The 24,974-nt window shown below is 43.7% G+C and overlaps 1 protein-coding gene across 5 annotated transcripts in view; it reads right to left on the reverse strand.

Moving 5' to 3' along the window:
* The window catches only part of ints2 (integrator complex subunit 2), a 61,045-nt gene that overhangs the window by 14,588 nt on the left and 21,483 nt on the right, over positions 1 to 24,974 (reverse strand). For 3 of the 5 annotated variants that reach the window (XM_078548228.1, XM_078548232.1, XM_078548233.1), the window contains 9 exons: positions 20,250 to 20,384; positions 16,676 to 16,852; positions 15,348 to 15,456; positions 14,369 to 14,473; positions 12,449 to 12,613; positions 11,956 to 12,157; positions 8,965 to 9,090; positions 6,829 to 7,030; positions 1,740 to 1,976 (listed from right to left, as the gene is read on the reverse strand). In XM_078548228.1, coding sequence (XP_078404354.1) covers positions 1,740 to 1,976; positions 6,829 to 7,030; positions 8,965 to 9,090; positions 11,956 to 12,157; positions 12,449 to 12,613; positions 14,369 to 14,473; positions 15,348 to 15,456; positions 16,676 to 16,852; positions 20,250 to 20,384 — 1,458 coding nt within the window. Of the gene's footprint in view, positions 1 to 1,739; positions 1,977 to 6,828; positions 7,031 to 8,964; positions 9,091 to 11,955; positions 12,158 to 12,448; positions 12,614 to 14,368; positions 14,474 to 15,341; positions 15,457 to 16,675; positions 16,853 to 20,249; positions 20,385 to 24,974 lie in introns of all 5 variants that reach the window. The other 2 variants (XM_078548230.1, XM_078548229.1) reach the window with 2 other exon arrangements.

Genomic DNA, 24,974 nt, shown 5'->3' on the forward strand with positions numbered 1-24,974 from the left:
TAAAACAACAACTACAGCACAAAAAGTAATTCATTGTGAAGTGTTTTGGGGCACCTGGAGGATGTGGAAGGTGTGATATAGAAACACAAAATTTAGGGCCCAGGAGGAGGCCATTCAGCTAATCATGTCTGTGCCAGCTTAAAAAAAGAGCGAAGTAGCCTAATCCTAATTTGCAGCTCTTGTTCTGTAGCCCTGTAGGTTACGGGTCCTCAAATGTATATCCAAGTATTTTTTAAATGCAATGAGGGTTTCCGTCCCTACCAACCTTTCAGGCCCCCACCACCCTCTCGATGAAAACATTTCCCTTCTAATTATTCTCCCAATTACTTTAAATTTATGCCTCCTGGTCATTGATCTCTCTGCCAAGGGAAAAGAGTCCTTCCCATCCACTCTACCTCAGCCCCATATAACCTCATACACCTCAATTAAATCTCCCCTCAGCCTTCTCTGTTTCAAAGAAAACAACCCCTTGACTCCAAGCATTTTACTCTCCAGTCCTGGCAACGTCCTCTTACTTCTCCTCTGCACTCCCTCTTGCCTGTTCACACCCTTCCTATAATGTGGTGACCAGACTGTAAGCAGTACTCCAGCTGTGGCCTAGTACAATTCTAGCATATCCTCCACGCTCTTATATTCAATATCTTAGCTAATAAAGTATCACTTTTGTATTTTTAACCACCTCATCTACCTGTCCTGATATAACTCCTGTAATCTATGTAGCTCCACTCTACACTGGTTGGTTAATTTTCCAACTGAGACTTCAAGTGAGTGGTTTTTCTTTTGTAAAAATAAACCAAGTTTACTTTGAAACTGATATCTTATCAAGAATCCTAAGAATTACATGGAGAAAGTAGTAAAACACTCAAACACCTGCTCCAGCTAGTCTATTGCAAAAAGGATGTTTTAATGGCATGATAATTTTTCGTGTTTAGAACACTATGCCACACCCTTTTTTTCAGCAAGGTTGGGTTCAATTGGCTCAGCACAGCAGGAATATTGTCAGGACCCACTGCGTTTGACTAACTTGCTCGATGCCTCTGTCGGTAATGACACTGCACATTCTTGCTTTCTGGATCCAGAACAGAATTATGCTTATGGACCACAGCATATTGTTTAGCCAAAAAATAATACAGAAGAGGGAAAGAAAAAAAGGGAAATTGTAAGACAAAAAATATGAAAACAACAACGAACAAACACCATCCTGCAGAGCATGAAGAGGTGCCGTCCTTTGTAAGCAACATCGAACCAAGGACCACCCCTGCCACTAAGCAAAATACTGTGGAAGCTGGGAATCGGAGATGAAAACAGAAAATGATGAAAATACTCAGCAGGTCTGACAGCAACTGTGGAGAGAAACAGGGTTAATGTTCCAGGTCTGTGACTTTCAGAATTATTAATATTTCAGGTCGTGAAACCAGAACATCAACCTGAAATGTTAATTCTGTTCCTCTCACCACAGATGCTGTCATATCTGGTGAGTATTACCAGCATTTTCTGTTTACATACCACCCCGTCGCTGTCTGTCTAGTGGAGGTGGATAGTATAGATCCTATGGCTCACGGCTGTGTTTTCCTGGTGTTATGTAATAGCACCAAAAATGGATAGAACCAGTCAATCATCTGTTAGGAGATGTTTCAGGCACATGTGCGCACTTGAAAAGTAATTCTTCCCATGAAGCACTAAGAAACTAAGAAATCCAAGTATTACTTAGATTTATTGCTTAAATATACAGTACCGACCTGAAAGTGAACAAGTTTGGCAATATTTGGATCTGCAATAAACATCTGATGTAGGAGACAACAGATGAGACACTGCACCTCCCGGACGTTGCTCAGTAAAGTCTCCCGTGTGTTCTCCAAGGATTCAGACAGACCGTCGGTTTGGTCCTGCTGCTTCAGGATCTTTCCTGTGCTGTGAGGTCTCTCCTCATCAGTAGGTAAGCAGATCTCCAACAGAATCTGAACGGCTGCACTGTCCTGTAAGGAGAGTCCATTTCTGTTAGGGCAGATTTTCTTCTTTGAGTAGCCAAAACAAAAGATTATCTAAAGGTCGTGTACAAATACACATTTCTTTCAATTCAACTGGATGCTATTACTGGTATTTTTTTTAAAATGTAGACCCCCACAACCTCATGATCTAAAATGCATTGCCTGAAAGGGCAGTGGATGCAGATTCAATAATAACTTTCAAAAGAAAATTGAATAAACACTTGAAGGGGGAAACACTTGCAGGGCTATGTGGGGCAAATTGGATAGCTCTTTCAAAGAGCCGGCATAGGTATGAGAGTTCAAATGGCCTCCTGAGCGGTGTTATTATATGATGCTAATTTTTTTTCAGGTAAGCTGGGATGGGCAGTATGAGGGGGGTGGCTCTTTGGTTGAAGTTGGTTCCTGGCAGTAATGACCTTCCACCTGGCTCCACATAATCCTGCAAAGATGACAGTGCTGGCAAACTCCGAACTTTTAAGCTGATGAACTATGTGGGAGGTACTTCTATAAATCACATTCGGGAACGCCTAAACCTGGGCTCCATCCAAATTCTGTGACAACAGAAAAAGCGAGTGTATATTTCACACCAGAATATAAGAAACAGGAGCAGGAATAGATCATTTGGCCCTTCACGTACAATTAAGGTTGCTCTATCTTAACTCCACTTTTCTGTCCACTCCCCATAGGCATCGATTTTCTGAGAGATCAAAAATCTACTAATCTCAGTCTTGAATATACTCAACAATGGAGCACTCACAACCTGCTGGGGTAGACAATCCCAAAAATTCACACCTTTGAGTGAAGAAATTCTTCCTCAACTCAGTCCTAAATAATTGACCCCTTATCCTGAAAAGTCACAGATCCGAAATGTTAACTGTTTTTCCTCTCCACAGGCGCTGAACCAGAGTACTCCCAGGAGTTCGCGCTTTTATTTCAGATTTCCAGCATTTGCAGTATTTTGCTTTTGTGGTTTGTGTTCCTTGTATGAGCACACCCAAGTTTCACACCATTCTCAAAACACTGTTTTTCTATTCTTACTACTGAAGTGAATAGCTTCATACTTCCCTACATTATACCCCATCTGCCAACTTGTTGCCCACCCAACTTTTCCATAGTTCTTTGCAGCCTTGTGCTCTCCTCACAGCTTACATTTCCATCTAGCTTTGTATCAGCAGGCTTAGATACATTACTCTCAGTCTCTTCATGCAAGTCATTAATAGGAAAAAGCTGAGGCCTTGCCCTTGCCACACTCCACTAGTTACAGCCTACCATCTTGAAAATGCCCTGTTTATCCTTCCTATCTGCTACCCCCAACTCCATGAGCACTTAACGTTTTGTGTGGCACCTTATTGAATGCCTTTTGGAAATCCAAGCAAACATCATCTACTGGTTCCCCTTTATCTACAATAATAGTTACATCCTCAAAAAACTCTAATGAACTTTGTCAAATGAAATTTCCCTATCGTAAAACCGTGTTGACTTTGTCTGATCATATGATGATTTTCTAAGTGCATCGTTCATCATCAATTCTAGCAATTTTCTGATAACTGTCAGGCTAATTGGTCCGCAGTTCCCAGTTTTCTGTGTTCTGGAATAATGGTACTACATTGCTAACTTCCAATCCGCTGGGATCATTCTGGAATCTAGGGAATTTTGGAAATTCATAATCAGCACACTTAATACCTCTGCAGCTACTTCATGGCCAAGACATTGGCGTACTGGTATTAGGTTAGACCCAGTTGATTGCTCTGGGGACCAGGGTTCGAATCCTACCATGGCAGATGGTGGAATTTGAATTCAATAAAAATCTGGAATTAAAAGTCTAATGATGACCATGCCGCCATTGTTGATTGTCGTAAAAACCCATACTTTAGGAAAGAAAATCTGCCATCCTTACTTGCTCTGGCCCACACTTGACTCCAGGCCCACAACAAAGTGGTTGACTCTAAAATGCCCTCTGAAATGGCTTAGCAAGCCACTCAGTTGTATCAAACGGCTACGAAGTCTAAAAGGAAAGAAACCAGACGGACAACGGCAAACTCAGCCCTGTCGACTCTGCAAAGTCTAACATCTGGGGGCCAGTGCCAAAATTGAGAGAGCAGTCTCACGGATTAGTCAAGCAACAGTCTGGGAGTCCTCAACATCGACTCCGGACCACATGAAGTCTCATGGCATCAGGTCAAACATGGGCAAGGAAACCTCCTGCTGATTACCTTGTGCCCCTTCAGTTGCTGAATCAGTTGTCCTCCATGTTGAACATCACTTGGGTGTACTCTGGGTGGGGGACTTCAATGTCCATTACTAAGAGTGGCTCGGTAGCACCAGTACACACCGAGCTGGCCAAGCCCTAAAGGACATAGCTGCTAGACTGGGTCTGCAGTAGGCAGTGAGGGAACCAACAAGAAAGGAACATACTTGACCTCATCCTCTACCTGTTGCAGATGCATCTGTCCATGACAGTATCGGTAGGAGTAACCACCGCACAGTCCTCGTGGAGACAACGTCCCATCTTCACATTGAGATTGTGCGGCACTACCACCACGCTAAATGGAATAGATTTTGAACAGATCTAGCTACTCATGACTGGGCATCCATGAGGCACTATGGGCCATCAGCAGCAGAATTGTACTCAACCACAATCTGTAACCTCATGGCCTGGCATATCCCCCACTCTATCATTACCACCAAACCAGGGGATCAACCCTGGTGCAATGAAGAGTGCAGGAGGGCATGCCAGGAGCAACACCAAGCATACCTAAAAATGAGGTGTCAAACTGGTGAAGTTACAACACAGGTCAGCTTGCATGCCAAACAGCATAAGCAGCAAGCGATAGCCAGAACCAAGTGGTTCCACAACCAACAAATCAGATCTAAGCTTTGCAGCCCTGCCACATCCAGTTGTGAAAATGGTGGACAATTAAACAACTCATTGGAGGAGGAGGATCCACAAACATCCCCATTCTCAATAATGTGGGAGCCCAGCACATCAGTGCAAAAGGTAAGGTTGAAGCATTTGCAACAATCTTCAGCCAGAACTGCTGAGTGGATGATCCATTTCGTCCTCCTCCTGAGGTCCCCAGCATCACAGATGCAAGTCTTCAGCCAATTCGATTCACTCCACACGATATCAAGAAATGGCTGAAGGTACTGGGTACTGCAAAGGCTATGGGCCCTGACAATATTCCTGCAATAGTACTGAAGACTTGTACTCCAGAACTTACTGTGCCCCTAGCCACGCTGTTCCAGTACAGCTTCAAAAATGGCATCTACCTGACAATGTGGAAAATTGTCCAGGTATGTCCTGTACCTAAAAAGCAGGACAAATCCAACCCGGCCAATTACTGCCTCATCAGTCTACTCTCAATCATCCGTAAAGTGTTGGAAAGGGTCATCAACAGTGCTTTCAAGCTGCACTTGCTTAGCAATAATCTGCTCACCGACACTCAGTTTGGGTTCCGCCAAGGCCACTCGGCTCCTGACCTCATTACAGCCTTGGTTCAAACATGGCATCAAGGCAGCATTTGACCGAGTGTGGCATAAAGCAGCCCTAGCAAAACTGGTGTTAAGGGGAATTGGGGGAAAACTCGCCATTGGCTGGAGTCATACCTAGTACAAAGGAAGATGGTTGTGGTCGTTGGAGGCCAATCATCTCAGTTCCAGGGCATCACTGCAGGAGAACCTCAGGGTAGTGTCCTCGGCCCAACCATCTTCAGCTGCTTCATCAATGACCTTCCTTCCATCATAAGGTCAGAAGTGGGGATGTTCGCTGATTGCACAATGTTCAGCACCATTCGCGACTCCTCACATACAAAAGCAGTCCATGTCCAAATGCAGCAGGACTTGGACAATATCCAGGCTTGGGCTGACAAGTAACACTTGCGCCACACAAGTGCCAGGCAATGACCATCTCCCCTTAACATACAATGGTATTATCATCACGGAATCCACCATTAACATCCTGGGGGTTACCATTGACCAGAAACTGAACTGGACTAGCCATATAAATACTGTGGCTACAAGAGCAGGTCAGAGGCTAGGAATCGCGCAGCGAGTAACTCACCTCCCGACTCCCCAAAGCCTGTCTACCATCTACAAGGCACAAGGCAGGAGTGTGATGGAATACTCTTCACTTGCCTGGATGAGTGCAGCTCCAACAACACCCAAGAAGCTGGACACCATTCAGGACAAAGCAGCCCACTTGATTGGCAATCCAACCACAAACATTCATTTTCTCCACCACTGATGCACAGAGGTAGCAGTGTACACCAGCCACAACATACACTGCAGGAAATCTCCAAACCCTGCCATCTAGAAGGACAAGAGCAGCAGACACATTGGAACACCACCTCCTGCAAATTCCCCTCCAAGCCACTCACTGTCCTGATTTGGAAATATTTTGCTGTTCCTTCATTGTCACTGGGCCAAAATCCTGGGAGTCCCTCCCTAGCAGTACTGTGGGTGAACTTACTTCCCGTGGACTGCAGTGGTTCAAGAAGGCATCTCACCACTACCTTCTCAAGGGCATCAGGAATGGGCAATAAATGCTGGCCTAGCTAGCGACACCCATATCCCAAGAATGAATAATAAAAAAAAAAAATCAGGTCCTGGGGATTTGTCAGCTTTTTGTCCCTTAAGTTTCTCCAGTACTTTTGATCTCCCCTTCGCTTTGTTTTTGTAAGCTTTATCTCCCACTCTAATTCCCATTCTCCTGGGATTCAGTTCATCTTGAGACTAACCCTGCTCCAGCTAAGGATGTATAATACAACCATTTCATTTCAGAATATACACTAGACAACACCCAGAGATGCTGCAGCACACATCATTTGACTCCGGTTTTTACCTGGGCTGACAACAAGGCATTTTTCAGCTCCTCTCTTGTGACCTCTGGGGCTTCAGGTTGCCCCACCACTCCCATGGTGTTATTCTGATATGGCTTGCTGTCCTGATCCACGTTCTCCTTGAGGTGAGCACTCAAATAGGCTTTTGAAGCTAGAAGGTAGCCATTGAGCATGTGTAGGGTAATGTCCATTAAGGGAGGGCACCTGGGGTTGAGACACAAATAAACTAAAAACATTGAAACAAATGATCGCCCATAAAATAGTAAATATGGAACATTAAATATTCAGCCAAGCAATAAGCATTTGGTTTTCATGTTTTAATGAAACTTAGGGTAACTTGAATATGAAATTGGAATTTTATTCAGTTAGGGTCAGTTCAAGGCCAAAGACCAGAAACAATCCAAACATCACAACCCACAGAACATTGCACGGGAGAAGCACCAAGAACTCTACTTAGTACAATGCACAGCAAACCTGGCCTAGATCCCAGAGCATAAAATCCCATCTGCATAAACAAGAGGGAAGGTTCAGTTCTGAGCACATTACATTACAAAGGATATATTGGCCTTGGAGGGAGTACAAACATATGAATTAGGCAACGAAGGCGGCCATTTGGCCCCTCAAGCCTGCTATTCAATGAGATCATGGCTGATCGGATTGTGGCCTCAACTCCACATTCTGCGTAGCCCCAATAACTGTTGACTCCCTTGTTAGTCAAAAACCTATCTACCTCTGACCCAGCCTCCACCCCTCTCCAGGGGACAGAATTCCAACGATTCGCAACCCTCAAAAAATTTCTTATCGCCGTCCTAAATGGGAGACCCCTTATTTTTAAACTGTGTCCTCATGTTCTAGTCTCTCCCACAAGGGGAAACGTCCTTTCATCATCCACCTTGTCAAGTCCCCTCCTGATCTTATATTTCAGTAAGATCACCTCTCATTCTTCTCAGCTCCAATTGATAAAAGCCCAGCCTGTCCAACTTTTCCGTATAAGATAAGCCCCCCTATCCCAGCATAGATTTACCAGAATGATACCTTGACACCAAGAGTTAAATCACAAGAGGTTACATAAACTTTGATCAATTCACCCCCAACCATCTAAATTCCAGAAAATACAACCTAAGTTTAAGGTAATAAGGGTAACAGATAGGGTAGATGGAGAAACTGTATCCGCTGTACGGGGAGTCTAGGGTTAGGGAACATAGTCTAAAGATTAGAACCAGACCATTCAAGTGTGAAATTAGGAAATACTTCTACACACAAGTGGTATAAGTTTGGAACTCTTCTGCAAACAGCAATTGATACTAGATCAATTTTGAATCAGATATTGATAATACCTTTGGCTAACAAAACTCTAAGGGATATGAAGCAAAGGCAGGCAAACGGGGATAGATAAAAAAATAAAGATGCTGAAAGAACTGACTGCCCATAAAAAATGGAAATGGCCATGATCTCAATGATAGGTGGAACAAGCTTGAGGGGCTAAATGGCTTCTTGTTCCTAATGTTATTAAGAGGCTGCTGGAGCTGGTTTCACCCATCAGTATGGCAACAATGGCAAAGCTTCTACCTCTGAATGCATTCCATTGTAATCTAGAAAATATATTCAAAGTTCACTTGGCAGTTTGAAAACCATAATTCAGTTAAAGACAAATGTCTGAAAATTAAAAAGCTGGAATCATGAAGCTGTCAGCTTGTCATAGAAATCCAACTAATTCACAAATGTCCTTTAGGGAAGGAAAATTCTCGTCTTTACCCAGTCTGGGCCAATAACAAATCCATTCTCACACCAACATAGTTGACCTTTAACTGCCCTCTCGTGCAGGAAGCCATTCAATTGTAGCAAAGAATATCACATGGACTGTAGCAGCCCAAGACCACATTTCACAAACCAACTACGGGGTTGGCAATAAATGTTGGCCTTGTCCGCTATGCCCAAATCCAGAGGATAAACATAAACTGAAAATCCATTAGAATGCTCAAGAACAGGAAAAAGCCCATTTGATCGAGCATGTGCATCACTTTTAGAATTCAAACCAGATCTTCTGACTATGAAACAACTGTGCTACTGAGCCAAGCTGATACATTAGTTTAATACATTTGAAGTGATTCTTGCTCCTGTTACTATTGGTGACTCACCTGTACACTCTCCGGTCACATCGCAACACAATCAGCGGATCAACCATCAGGTCATTCTGAGTGTACTTCTGTTGGCGGAGCAGCTTAGCTTTAGGCTGCAAAGCATTCACCGTCATCACCCACAGCCTTCACAACACAGAGACATGACGTTAGCTGTCTTTCATAGGGATTATTGAAAGCCGACAAGGCAGTACTCAACCAAGATTCTTAGAGTGAAGCCCCTTTATAGTAAACTCTGCCATTGATAAAACTCTTTAAAATGAAAACTTGGAAATGATCAGAACGACTAGGGAAGAGAGCCACATGTCCATGTTGATCATAAATATTTAATTTACTCATCTTATTCCACACTCTGGACTGTTCTTTGGAATAAAGAAAGGCATGCCGATTAAAAAATAATGCTGCTGCAAAGCTTCAGCTGATTAATTCACTGGTCCATGTGAAACAGCCCCATGGAGCAGGCAGATCCCAGGTTTGATCCTGAATCTCTGCTGAGTTAACTAATCTCACCCTGGGCTCTACAATTGGTCTCAGCAATCTGGGCCAGCGAGAGGAACCATAGAGTGACCATTGCTGGCAAGAACGCATGTGTGAATGTCAAGATTAGACTACATGGTGATGCTATCCATTACTTCACACCATGTCAACACTCACCTTCAAGGATCACATATTGAAGCGTGCTCATTTAGATGGGGCAGCTGTGTTACAATTATGGAGATTTATAAGAATATGTTTGGGACTGTTCTATAAATTTAAGGTAAACGTAGGGGGTGATGTGACCTGTTCTGAAGCCTGCCAGACAGTAAGCCTGGGTGGTTTAATTGTAAGAGATCAAAAGGAAGGCTTAGATTGTTTTACTGAGAAGACAGTAAAAGGTATTTATGCTTGGAGACAATAGCAGCAACCTGTCCATTAATGATGGAGTCTCCAAAGTCCCAGAACAGTGTTGAGAATGTCAGGTTGTAAACAGTTGTGCATTAAACAGTCCATTTAATTCCATGATGAGAGAGGGAGTTGGGCTCTCAAGGATAGCTAACTAAATACAAGGCCCATGTAATTCATGTTGCCATGGGGAAGGATGCAGAGGAAGCCATTGTTTACAGGCTTACCTAGAATATCACGGAACATCATAGTGTTGAGCCAGCCTGAATCGGGAGGGGCGGGGGGGGGGGCGGTGGATCGGGATCGGCTAGAGGCCAAAAGAGTCTCTATGCTTCACCGTGCAGGGATGTGGGTGAAAGTTTATGCTCATATTGAAAAGATCAAATGCGTGGGGAGTTAAAACAAGACTGGGAAGAGTAACCTAACTTGGATAAGGGGGAGGGTCTCTGGGAAAAGAAAACCTCACTGTGAAAGACTGGTTATAAGATTGCAAGTTGCAAGGCTGAGAAAAGAAAAAAGAAATAAACACTTGGAAGCTAAGAATCACTTTGGATTGATTCTGAGAAAATTGAATGTCGACATAAAAGGACAGTAGAAAGTTTAGTGTGAAATATTTATTTTTTCAGTTGGGCTAAGAATAAGAAGTGGGGTGGGGGTGGTATTTGCAGTGCATATTGCCTACAAAGACAGTATTCAGTTAATAGCGGCCCAGATTTTCCAGTCTCTGGATGGTTGAATGCTAGAGGTACCCTGGAAGATATGCTGGAGGACCCCTTGGAAAGTCCCAAAGCAAGGACTCTCTGGGAATTGCCCAGAAGTTTCAACTTCCGCCTGGAACCCTCGGAAACTCTGAGTAAAGTCGGAGACTTTGGATGGTTCCGAATCACTTATCAGAACAGTTACCCGGAAAAGTTAGAACTGTTTTTAATCCGTCTAACTCCTGACCCCCCGCCCCCCACCAACCCAGGTTCCCCAATAGTCCCCTACCCCCACCCCAAACTATCCTTTCTGACCACACCCCCAACTCCCTCCCAACCCGACTACCCCCTGGCCACCCCCCATATCCCGACTACCACACCATAGGCATACCCCCAATACCCTGGACTGCCCTCCTGATTACCTGACTAGCCCCACAACAACCACCCCGCCCCCACCCCCAACAGCCACCTTCCTGATAGTCCCTGACCCACCCTAGCCTCTCAACCACTTATCTTTGCTCTGCAGCTTCTCAAAGTGGCTTTGGGATATTTAAAAACTTACCAGTATGTGGCAGCTAGTGTTGTAAAAAGGAGCAGGGGCTTGGTTTCACCCGACGCTCCAGCACTCTGAAGGAAGGACTCTAGGAGCAGGTACACTCCATATTTTTCAGGAGGCCTGATTTGGAAGACCAGGTAAGAAACGTGGAGCTCCAGTGCAAGGTAAGTAAATGGGAGTGGAGTGGCAATCCAACAGTAATTGCCACTCCTCAGATGATTCAGCCCAGTGTTTTTCATCATTTGTTACAGTAAACATCTTAAAATGTGAAACCTTGATATGTCATTCTTTCAACTATTAACTGGAAGTCCAAATTTATTTATTTATTTTTAAAGTTATCGGTCTCTACAGGGATCACAACAGCTAAGAGAATTGTAACCCAGCATGTCAGCACCTTCAGAGGAGGACAGGGGAAACTGGCAAGTATGATATATTTAAACAATTGATTATAAACAGATGTCGGTCATTGAGTTACATCTGTGAATTCTCAGTTAGCAGTTCTATGTCCAAGTCAGTCTTTGCTGATGTGAATCAATGTGGACAGAAGAATATTTTTGAAGCTTGCCAGTCATTTAGAAGCAAAACAGACATATAATGACCTGACTGACGGTGCTCACCCTTGACGGCTCAACCGAGCCACAGTCCTTGGACAGTTCCCTCTTGACTGGAGATAGTATGGATGCATTTTCTGTTGCATATCAGTGAGACATTATAAAATTCACCAGCTTAGAAAAATGACAAGAGGCTCCAGAAAGAGCTTTTATGGACGAACCCCAATTATTCAAGGCAATGTTGCTTAAAATAGCAGATAAATTGCGAACAATTAGGTAACATTTATATTAAAGGCGCTGCTACCTCCTTGGCATAACAGTGTTGAGAAGCATCCAAAGCTGGTTAACTGTCTGGAGGATTCGTCGGGGAACATCTGCATCCAGCAACCGGTACAAATCCAACATCAATGCTTCTGCAAATGGGATCAGCTCACTGGCAGACAGAAGCGTCAAGTCCTCCAAAGTCTGCATCAGTTGAGTGTAATTGGTAGAAGCCATCTGGAAAGCTGGGGACCAATTGGAGTTGTACAGGTAAGTGAATGATACAATGAAATGGAATGTCAGCATGCAGGGTATACTGTCAAACGCCTGCCAAACACCAAAATGGGAGGGATCAAGGTGGAAACTATAACCAATTTGTTAAAAGTGGCCAGCTCAATATACATGCACAGTAACAAAATGCTTTCTTCTTGTGAAATGCTCAAGACATTTTACTACTAATGACGTTTGAATGATTTATGGGTGTCATCTGAATTCCTCAGAGGCACGAAACAACAAATCAGTTTTCATGTCATTACCTTCCTGCAATTTCTTGGGTGAGTGGTGTTTGGCCCGGCTGGTCAGCAGCATTCTGGCGAGCAGCGCATCTGTGCCTGTCACTTCTTCCTCACACATCCAGTCATCCACCATGCACAGGTGAGGATAGTTAGTGGCCAGCAGGCGCAGCAATGCAGAGTGGAGGCCTAAGGAACAGGAAAACCTCAAATCAGTTCAGGATGTGCCTTGTGGTACATAAATATAGTGTCATAAATCACAACAGTCATTGTTCAGTAACATCTGTGCCCTGTTCCACCCCCTTGTTAGATCGCACATTGTCTAGGGCTCCCAGAGAAACCATTTACAACACCCTCTTGGTCAATATTCTGCTTTACACTGCAGTAATGTGCTTGACTTAAAACACATATGGCTCTTTCTATACAAGATCAAACATAGTGTTAAAAGAGGGTGCTAACGATTATGAAGACTGTAGCTATAGTTATGCATTAGAATTAGAGCAAGATTACAGGGCAGCCATGTAGGGCAAGTGAGGGGATTTAGAAGTCCAATTTCTATGTTCCCCTCACCCTGAAGATGCTCTTGCTTGCTGGGCTCTGATCTCACCAACAGCAGCATCCTAGTAACTCAGCCATTTTTCAGCTGCAAGCATTGATAACGGTTGCAGGAAGATGTCATATCTGAACACAACTCCCCCTCACCTCCTCTTTCAGCATTCCAAGTGGACTATTCCCTCAGCGATACCCTAGTCCACTCCTCAATCATTCCAATATCTCTTCCTCTTCCCACACCACCTTTCCATGCAGGTGCAGGGCCTCAAGCATTCCTTCCAGGTGAAACAGTGATTTACTTGTATTTCTTTTTATGCTGCTCATGTGGTCTTCTTGAGACACCAAATGCAGATTGGGTGACCGCTTTGCAGAACACCTCTGTTCAGTCCTTAAGTGTGGCCCCAAGCTCCCAGTCACCTGTCATTTCAATTCTGCACCTTGTTCCCACTGACTTTTCCATCCTCAGCTCTTGCAGTATCCTAATGAAAGTCAACACAAGCTCAAGGGACAGCACCTCATCCTTTGGTTAGGTACTTTACAACGTTCCTGACTTAGCTTTGAGTTCAACAATTTCAGACCCCATAACTTCTACTTTGTTTCTTTATGCTGTTGGAACATAGGAGCATGAGTAGGCCATTCAGCCCACTGAACCTGGCTTTGGTTTTTCTCTCTGGCTTTTCTTTTGCCGTTGGGCAGCAGCCATTCTGCCATTCCCACCACCCCCAGACCATCTTTTGTTTATTTACTTGTCCAATTATTGTTCTGAGAGCTTCCCTTTTGTTCTTTTGCACCTCCCACCCCGCTACCTTTCACTTCCTTAAAACCTATTATATCTCTAACTTCTCCCAGTTCTGATGACAGGTCACAGACCTGAAATGTTAACTCTTATCTCCACAGACGCTACCAGATTTGCTGAGTATTTCCAGCATTTTGTGTTTTGATAACCGAACCTGATCCTGTCATCACCTAGTGTCCTGCACACTTACCAACTCAGCCAATGGAGTGATTGGGTGATGGAACACTGCCTGCCCCTTCTCCTCTCCTCTCTGGCCCAGGGTGCAGAGCCCAATTTTAAGCACCCAAATCACTCCCCCAGCTGAGACTAGTTAACTCTATACAAGCCTGAAAACTCCTGATTGGAATAGTCCAGTACCACACCAGGCACCACCTTTACCCACTAATCATAATATCTAGAGATGAATTCCAATAGAACTTTCTTTCAATGGAGCTGGATGGATTACAAAATAATAACTTGTAACAAGACGCATCTTCAAATACAAAAGCTACACTAAATCAGAAAATAAAAATAGAAGGGCTGGGTTACAATTTGTTTATTTGGAACCTGAGTGTTCCGATAGACCCTGAAGACACTAGTGAAGCCTCTGCATTTACCTCCCAGCTCCTGTTGAAGCCCCTGCGCCTGACGAATTAAGTACTTGATAGGAATCTGGTCCATTAGTGCTGCAGAGTAAGACTTGGGCTTCTTCTGTACTGCTGTTAGAAATATGCAAGAATGAAGGAAGTAAGTCAGCAAGTCCACTAGTGAGCCACTTCAGCAGAAACAGCCTGAACAGTAATCCACATGTTTCAAATAAAAAAAATCCAGGCTTCAAACAAGAAGAGTAAAACCTTCATTAGGTCGACTCAGTTTAACAGAACAAAGAGGTGGTAGCTATCTGACCAACAACAAAATTACATTTGCATAGCACCTCAGGCCACCCCAAAGGGCTTCTCGCAGCCAATGAAGTATTTCTGAAGTGTTGTAAAATGGGAAGTGCAGCAGCCAGTTAGGGAACTGCAAAGACAGCAATGGGCAGATAATCTGTTTGTTGCTAGGACATCCTCATTGACCTGCAGTAGATTTTTTCCCAGCCTTAAATAGCATTTGGAAAGCTGTCACTTGGTTGAAACTCTTTCGAGTTATCAACAGTCACAGATTGCAACTCTTTCGAGTACAATCACAGTTCTTGGTTTCCGGGAGTGGGACATGAACCCACAACCCTCTGATTCAAAGGCGAGGGTGCTATGAACTGAGCCACAGCTGACACCTCTATTGATCTGCAGTAGGTGCAGTTTTTGTGGGAAGTTAATCAACTACAGGTCAATGAGGAGGGGGGCTGCGGAGGAGTGTGTGAATGTGCCTGAGTGTGCGCGCGTGTACATGTGTAAGCACACGAGGGCATGCATAAGAGTGAGAGAGAGTACGAGTGTGTGCGCTTACGTGCACGGGACCAACTTGCCTTTAATTTGAACCACTGTACCTATGGAAATAAATCCTCGGGGTTGGGGGGTGCGGGGATATGATAATGAGAGGAAAGAGGAGATTAAAAAGAAACCCACTCCACTGGGCGAGGCAGAAACACACACATACCTAATGGCTTGACATTGGACAGCAGAGTCTCCTCATACGATAGTGTGTAATAGAGAACCAGCAGCTGGGCTGTGATGCTGTGCCTCTGTCGGCACCGGTTGTTCTCGCCCTTTTTAATAAGTACAGAAAAAATGATTAAAGTGGCTCCCTTTAAATGGCTGCCTTTATATTTAATGTTCTATGACCTTGTAACCTTTTTACATTGCTCTTCAGTCACAACTTTAAAACAAATTCATGTTCAAAGTAATGAATAACAGGGATATTTAATACAGCTGAATCATTTGTTACGTCTAACATTAAAGGGAAGGAATGTTCAGTAGAAAGCAAAACCTTCGTTGGGATGGAATTCTTAGCTTTGTTTATAGTGACAAGCAGCTCTGCAGGAATACAAGTCAAAAAGGCAAAAAATTATACAACTTTGAACCAGTCACCCAGAATGTGACAATTCTACACCAACAAACCCAATTAATATACATCTGGGTTGAAGGATGGGCATTCCATCAAATGCCCCCATTCATTAAAACTGGCATTTAACTTTCTGATTCCAAGTTAGGAGTTTGAAATCTAGGACTTTATTTCTGCTCAGAAGGTTTTTAGCCCTTTACAGGTATAGTTCCGTAGACAACTGTCTTCCATTATCTCAGTCACGTTTTTCTCCTTTGACATGAAATGGTCGGCAGGCTATGCAACTTTGGAGGAATCACCCTAAATTGAATCCGGTCCTTACCTGCCATTTCCACCATGCACTCTAGCAAGGGAGTCACTCCCTGTATACCAATCAGGTACAGGAATCCTTGCAAGGTATCCCTCAAGCATAACTCAGCACAAATTGGGATTGAATATGGGGCCTTCCCTGTCTGTGTGGCTCAGACACAGTGGGCCTGACTTTCCTTTACTTAACGCAACAGTTCACAAAGACATCATGTCCAAGGATTAGAAGAGGAAACTGAGAACACTAACTTCTCCTCCCTGATTTACTGCATCAATTTCCCAGCAAAGCTTGATGCTCGCATAAGTTATTGAAACAAACAAATTTATTTATTTATTCATTCACAAGATGAGAGGATTGCTGGCTAGGCCCGCATTTATTGTCCATTCCTAATTGTCCTTGAGAAGGTGCTGGTGAGCTGCCTTCTTGAACTGCTGCTGTCCACATAGTGTAGGTACACCCACAGTGCTGTTAGGAAGGGAGTTCCAGGATTCATGCTAGTGGTATATTGTGCCTTGATGGTGCATTAAAAAAATGCATTATCAAGATACAGTATATATACAGCATATACAACTTTTAACTTCATTTCAAACCCGCTGGTTAGAGATGCTGGTCTCACCCAAGTAAGGCCGTTGAACACATTGAGGACCTCCTGCTCTGTGATTGGTTGGTTTGTGGCTTCAGGGTTAGCCTTGGATGCAGGGGTTAGGATAGAGTTGATGTAAACATCGATCAGAGGGATTAGCTGAGGGTGCAGAGGGGTTGTTGTTTCACACATTTGTCGGTAAATCCAATCCTAAAAGTGAAATCAATGAACAATTTTTAAATATGTAATATTTATTCCCATTAGCTTTCAAAAGAAACACAATTACCATGGTTTTATCACTGGATATTAGAAACAGGATTGCAGACAGAATTTCCGATGACAATAAATACAAGTTTGGAAAAGACTACATCCTGAATGGGGCCCAGGCATTTTTCTCTCTTACACACACACGCGCACAGAGTGAGAAGGACAATTATTGATTTTACTAAGGGACCTTAGAGCAGAAACATTCATGCCAATAGTCTAAGCTGAGTTCAAACCCAGATGTTCGAATGTTACATATTCATAAGATAAGAAATTGGGGCAGGGGTAGGCCATTCAGCCCTGCTTCACCATTCAATAAGATCATGGCTGAAATTCCACTTTCCCATATATTCGATGACCCAGCCTCCACTGTTCTGTGGAAGAAATTTCCAAGGACAAACAACCCTCTGAGGCGGAAAAAGATCCTCTTCATCTCAGTCTTAAATGGGAGACCTCTTATTTTTAAACTGTGTCTCCTAGTTCTAGTATCTCCCACAAGGGAAAACATCCTCTCAGCATCTACCCTGTCAAACCCCCACAGAATCTTATAATGTTTCAAGAAGATCACCTGTCATTCTTCTAAACTCCCAACTTCTAAACTAGGCCCAACCTTTCATCCCTGCAAATCAGCCTAGTGAACCTTCTCTGAACTGCTTCCAATGCAATTATATCCCCTTAAGTAAAGAGACCAAAACTGTACACAGTACTCCAGGTGTGGTCCCACCACTGCACTGTACAGTTGTAACAAGACTTTCCTACTTTTATACTCCATTCGCCTCGTAAGAAAGACCAACATTCCATTTGCCTTCCTAGTCATTTGCTGTACCTGCATGCCAACTTTTTGTGATTCATGTACAGGGACACCCTGATCCCTCTGTACTGCAGCATTCTGCAACCTCTTTCCATTTAAATATTCGGCTTTTCTATTTCTCTGCCAAAGTGAGCAATCATTTCCTCGTTTCTCATTATTGATTCCCCTTTAGCTTTGACTAGATTGACTTTAGCTACTCTTTTCCTTTTTTACATTTGTATAAGCTCTTACTGTCTGTTTTTTATATTTCTTACTAGTTTTTTCTCATACTCCAATTTCTCTCCATATTTTTGAGTCATCCTTTGGTTTTCTAAAATTTTCCCAATCTTCTGACCGACCACTAATCTTTGCAGTATTGCAAGTATTTGCTTTCAACTTGATTCAATCCTTAATTTCCTTGGTTGGCCATGCATGGTGTATCCTTCTCATGAAGTCTCTTTCTCAATGGAATATCAACCGTTAAGTACAGATATTTCATATTTGGGTCTACAGAATCTCCCATCCTTTGCAACAACCATTACAGGAAAATCATACTCAGACAATTGAGATGAACTTCATACACTGACCCATTTTCAGTAGGCATTCAGGCTATTCTGCCTGCTCCATGCCATGGAAAATCACATCACTTATTTTGTTACACAAGCTTTTATACATTTTCTTAATGTTATAGGACATTAAGTGTTAAAATTTTCTTTATAATTAATCCTTCTTCCACAGTACAAGGCAGATGAAGGATAAGCAGCCTCTACGACATTGCCTCTAATTGTCTAGTAAGGTCAGCATGGATTGCAAGAGTGTGATACTGATTCGCCTTGTAATGTTTTTTCCTCCTACCTCAGGTGATGATTCAGATTAAGATATAAAAAAAAAATCAACAATTGTGAATCATGGGACTTCAATGCCAGAGCACAGGGTCAACGTGCAGTAAAGAGCAGCAATGCTGCGAACATGTTTTAGTTTGATGCAATCACTTCAATCTTTTCCCTCACTAATTGACAGGAAAGTATTTCTTTGTGCCCACAGCATTCTCAAAAGGCAGGACAGGTAATTGACCATTTTATAGCTTTTCATGTTGATCTGTAACTGATGTCTGCGTGGATTGACCCTGTGTCATATTTTTCCTTTGCCTGCGGATTGGCATGTAGCTCCCATTTGGGCTCCTTCATACAACAATCAGGTTTTTTATCAACTTCTCTGCAATTTTTTTTTTTGCATAGTGAATTTACACCAAGCTGATCATTATAATACATTGTAGATACTGGTTTGCAACCAGCAACTACAGAATATGTTTCAGCCAGGCAGTACCATAATTATATTTTCTGGACCTGAATCAAATTTTCAGGAGCAGAACAGCACTCCCTGTATGCACAAAGTTCCACTCCCTACTTTTGCTTTTAAATGATTTGTGCTCTCACAGCATGTAAAATTCCACCTGTAAACTCAAACCAGGTTTAAGGCTATGCTGAAGTTATACTCCGCAAAGCTGACACAAGATAATTACAGATGAGGAAGGCTATTTGGTCCGTCTTAATTACTCATTACACACCACCCATTTATTGTTTCTCAAACTATTGCCAGATTTTCACCTCATAACTCTACCTGGGAGGCAAATTCTATGTATTAGCCATTTGGTTTAATAGTTTATGTTAGTCTGCAATGTAGATTGAGCTAATGTTATGGTCCCTCAATATCTGTATTATTTACTATCGTTTACACTTTTTAACGGCTGTAAAGTCAAGTTCTCCAATCTTATTCTCATAACTTGATCTCTGTAGGGAAACACCCATAAGTCAAAGCCAAGTGACGCATAACACTGGTTGTGGGGCGGGGTGAGCTTCCACTATGCTCTGCTCCAGTCAGGTTGGGGCTCAACTTCAGAGTAGCACTCATGCATTTGTGTTGTTAAATTAGAAAACCATTTTGTATTGATGCAAACTTAGCCTAAACACTAAGGTTACTTATTGGGTTCTAGGTTGCTGACATGAAACTTCAATCAGAAACATAATATGGGTATATCAATCAGCTCATTTCTAACATCATTTCATATTTTGCTGTAATATCTTTGCAGACTCAAATTAGGAACAACACATTAAAATATATAATTCAAATCTTAAAAAGAACATAGTAGAGTGAAGAAACAGGCCATTTGGGCAAAGTGATCCATGTTTCACACAAGCCTCCTTTCACCCCATATATTTTGCATAGCATGTGCATTTGCTGTCCACAAAGTTTACTTCCTGTTGTTACAATTTTGGTTGCATTTGCAGGTCAAAATTTACCACTAAATTTACCCTGCAAGCATTTCCCATTAAATTCTGTTATGTCAACTATCAGAGTATTTGTAGGCTCTGGCCACCAGATAACCAAATGCAGAAAGTTTCTGAAGTCTCCTTCCCAGCTCCATCATCACCTTGTACAATAAAGGAACCTTACATTCATCAACTAACCGTGGGTAACACCATGGGTAAATTATATAAAAGAAAAGAAATGACATTTCCTAGTACGATAAATGCAGTAAAAGTACTTCAGTACCTTGATGGAAACCTTATGTTTTGTGAAAGCACGGCTTCTTAACAACTGGTAAATACAGTGTATGGGCAAGAACCCAGTGATGGTAGCACTCAGGTTGCTGGTTACAGGTACTCGCACAGCATGGGCAGTAACTACCTAGAAATTAGAAAGAATTACAAGAATGTGATTAGCAAGTTATTCAAATTTGAAGTCTCCCATATCAAAAATTTATCCCACACCGGCAGGAAGGACGTTTCCATCTATCATCTTTCTGTCTGCCCAGGTTCTTGGGCTTAGGCCTGTGGGAAATGCTGAGGTACTTCATCCCTGGCTAGGTAAGAGTGAGCAGGGTGAACCATTACTGCACGTGACCAAGTAACTGACTAAGTGGTACCAGGTGTCTGGAAATGCACTAATTCACCCAACTTCTGGATGTTCCACAAAAATGAGGTTACAGAGACAGGATGAAAGGCATTTTTGCATTTTCACACACGGGCTTTAAATATATAAATATGAAAACTGTTACAGACCCCAAAAGAGGGGGAAAAACTCACCATTTAAAATCAAAGTTTGGGCCCTCGGAGACTGGGAACTCCAGTTTCCAGTAGGCCTCAGCTGTTTGGGTGCATGCCCTGGAATGGCCGCACATGCACAGTTCATTCCTTTTGGCGACTTTGGTTTCGACACGTGCCAGCTGGAGAATGGCCGCACATGCCCAGGTTTTTAAAAAAATTCATTCATGGGATGTGGGCTTCACTGGCCAGGCCAGCATTTATTGCCCATCCCTAGCTGCACTCGAGAAGGTGGTGGTCAGCTGCCTTCTTGAACCGCTGGAGTCCATGTGGTGTAGGTACACCCACAGGGCTGTTAGGAAGGGAATTCCAGGATTTTGACCCAGCGACAGTGAAGGAACGGTGATATATTTCCAAGTCAGGATGGTGAATGACTTGGAGGGGAACTTCCAGGTGGTGGCGTTCCTATGTATCTGCTGGCCTTGTCCTTCTAGATGGTAGTGGTCGTGGGTTTGGCAGGTGCCGTCGAAATATCCTTGGTGAATTCCTGCAACACATTGTAGATGGTACACATTGCTGCTACTGTGCGTCGGTGGTGGAGTGAGTGAACGTTTGTGGATGTGGTGACAATCAAGCTGGCTGCTTTGTCCTGGACTGTGTTAAGCTTCTTGTGTTGTGGGAGCTGTACTCATCCATGCAAGTGGGGAGTATTCCATCACACTCTGGACTTGTGCCTTGTAGATGGCGGACAGGCTTTGGGGAGTCAGGAGGTGAGTTACTCATTGCATGATTCCTAGCCTCGTAGCCTCTGATTTACTCTTGTAGCCACAATATTTATATGGCAAGTCCAGTTCAGTTTCTGGTCAATGGTAACCCCAGGATGTTGATAGTGGGGGATTCAGTGATGGTAGTGCCATTGAACATCAAGGGTTGATGGTTGGATTCTCTCTTGTTGGAGATGGTCATTGCTTGACACTTGTGGCAGGATTGTTACTTGCCACTTATCAGCTCAACCTGGATTATTGTGCAGGTTTTGTTGCATTTGGGCATGGACTGCTTCAACATCTGAGTCGCTGTGAATGGTGAACATTCAGTAGTGAACATATCCACTTCTGAACTTATGTTGGAAGGAAGGTCATTGATGAAGCAGCTGAAGATGGTTGGGCCGAAGACACTACCCTGAGGAACTCCTGCAGTGATGTCCTGGAGCTGAGATGACTGACCTCCAACAACCACAACAATCTTCCTTTGTGCTAGGTATGACTCCAACCAGTGGAGGAGAGTTTTCCCCCTCATTCCCATTGACTCCAGTTTTGCTAGGGCTCTTTGATGCCGCACTCGGTCAAATGCTGCCATGATGTCAAGGGCAGTCACTCTCACCTCACCTCATGAGCTCAGCTCTTTTGTCCATGTTTGAACCAAGGCTGTAATGAGGTCAGGGGCTGAGTGGCCCTGGCGGAACCCAAACTGAGCATCAGTGAGCAGGTTATTGCTAAGCAAGTGCCATTTGATAGCACTGTTGATGACCCCTTCCATTACTTTACTGATGATAGAGAGTAGGCTGATGTGGCGGTAATTGGCCAGGTTGGATATGTCCTGCTTTTTGCATACAGGACATACCTGGGCAATTTTCCACATTGTCAGGTAGATGCAGTGTTATAGTTGTACTGGAACAGCTTGGTTAGGGGCACAGCCAAGTTCTGGAGCACAAGTCTTCAGTGCTATTGCCGGAATATTGTCAGGGCTCATAGCCTTTGCAGTTATCCTGTGCTTCAGCTGTTTCTTGATATCACGTGGAGTGAATCGAATTGGCTGAAGATTAGCATGTGTGATGTTGGGGACCTTCGGATGTGGGTGAGATGGATCATCCACTCAGCTCTTCTGGCTGAAGATTGTAGCAAATGCTTCAGTCTTATCTTTTGCACAGATGTGCTGGGCTCCTCCATCATTGAGGATAGGGAAATTTGTAAAGCCTACTCCTCCACTGAGTTGTTTAATTGTTCACCACCATTCACAACTGGACGTGGCAGGACTGCAGAGCTTCAATCTGATCCGTTGGTTGCAGGATTGCTTACTCCTGTCTATCACTTGCTGCTTATGCTGTTTGGCATGCAAGTGGTCCTGTGTTATAGCTTCACCAGGATGAGACCTTATTTTTTTAGGTATGCCTGGTGCTGCTCCTGGCATGCCCTCCTGCACCCTTCATTGAACCAGGGTGGATCCCTTGGCTTGATGGTAATGGTAGAGTGTGAGTTATGCCAGGCCATGAGGTTACAGGTTGTGTTCGAGTACAATTCTGCTGCTGCTGATGGCCCACAGTGCCTCAGGCCTGCCCTCGAGTTGCTAGAACTGATTGAAATCTATCCCATTTAGCAAGGTGGTAGTGCTGCACAACATGGAGGGTATCCTCAATGTGAAGGCGGGACTTCGTCTCCACAATGATTGTGTGGTGGTCACTCCTAGCGATGTTGTCAGGGACAGATGCATCTGCGGGAGGTAGGTTGGCGAGGATGAGGTCAAGCATATTTTTACCTCTTGTTGGCTCTCTCACCACCTGCCGCAGACCCAGTCTAGCAGCTATGTCCTTTAGGACTCAGCCAGCTCAGTCAGTCGTGCTGCCACTGAGCCATTCTTGGTGATGGACATTGAAGTCCATCCAGAATACATTCTGCACCCTTGCCACCCTCAGTGATTCCTCCAAGTGGTGTTCAACATGGAGGAGCACTGATTCATCAGCTGAGGGAGGGCAGTATGTGGTAATCAGCAGGAGGTTTCCTTGCCCATGTTTGACCTGATGCCATGAGACTTCATGGGGTTCGGAGTCAGGATTCCCATCTTCAAGCCAGCAAACGGCACAAGCGCAGTTGGTTCTTTTTCAGTTTAAAAAAAAAAAAATTTAAAGGGAGCCCTGCAACTGCGCAGAAGAAACAAAAGCAAAAGTGAGAGAGAGTAAAACGATCGGGTGACCCAGAAGAGAAAGGCCATTCTCCAGACAGGCACAGAGGAGACAGGACAGGGACTGCAGAGGGATTTCCCAGAAAAGCAGAAAGTAAGTCCCAGAAACTAGGGGCTAGGACCTAAGGCTCCAGGAAGACAGTGAAGTCAAGGGAAAGGAACAGGAATCTGAACAAGGTCCTTGTGGTAATCTGAGGCATAATACACCTTTAAAAGAATGTGAGCAGGTTGACCATGTGATTGTAAGATCTAATAGCTATGTAGCGTGGGCTACCATGTTAATGTTAGTCTAGAGTAGGATCTGGTTGGGGAAGCACATATGTTAGAACGCTGTTGTCTGTGTAAATAAAATAGCATGTGCTTCATTTCATATTGGTCTCTGCGTCCGTAGTATATTGTAATTGACTCACCTGCTGGCAGGTAAATGTGCAACCAGTTCACGAGCAATGCGACCCCAAAGTAAAACACAACAACTGGCCATGAGGCAAAACACGTCTAGTTGACGACACCAAGGAAAGCCACGAAGAAACAACTGTAGTGATCCAGCCATGCCTTAAAGGCCGATTCTAAGTACATTACAATTGTACACCCTCGCCATAATCATTGAAGCTATTTCCTTCCAGTACGCCACAATTTGACCATGTAGAACCGTTTGTTCAGACCACCGATGACTGGTCACATTATATTGAATGCCTCGCATTTTCCTTTTTGGCCAATGACATATCGGGGAAGAAGAGGCGTGCGATCCTCTTAATCGACATGTGGCAGTAAAACATACTGCCTAATTCGTAGTTTATCGGCCCCCAATACCCCAGATTCCAAGAGCTTTAATGAGTTGGTGAATCTAGTGAAAGGCCATTTGCAACTGAAACCCTTGGTAACAACGTGTTTTAAATTCAATTTGAGGTGTCGCGCCCCTGGGGATACAGTCACTTGCTATGCAGCAGCCTTAAAACAACTGACAGAGCACAGAGTTCGGGACATCGATTAATAACACATTAAGAGACAAATTAGTGTGTGGAATTAACGAAGACGCTATTCAAAAAAGGTTGTCAGGAACAAATTTAGACTTCAGCAAGTCACTGGAGTTGGCACTCGCAATGGAAAGCAGAGTCAGGGACTCAAAAATCAAGGCAGCACAAAATGGCGCTGTTCTTCATATCGGGAGGGAGGCACCAGCTAGAAATGGCGTGGAAGCACGGGTGCTGCGGAAAGGTGGGAAACAGCCACCATTTACAGACCAGCAAAAAGCTATGGCTTAATGGATAAAAACCACATT

Source organism: Cetorhinus maximus, chromosome 9 (genome assembly GCF_964194155.1).
Source record: "Cetorhinus maximus chromosome 9, sCetMax3.hap1.1, whole genome shotgun sequence".
In the NCBI taxonomy this organism is placed as follows: domain Eukaryota; kingdom Metazoa; phylum Chordata; class Chondrichthyes; order Lamniformes; family Cetorhinidae; genus Cetorhinus; species Cetorhinus maximus.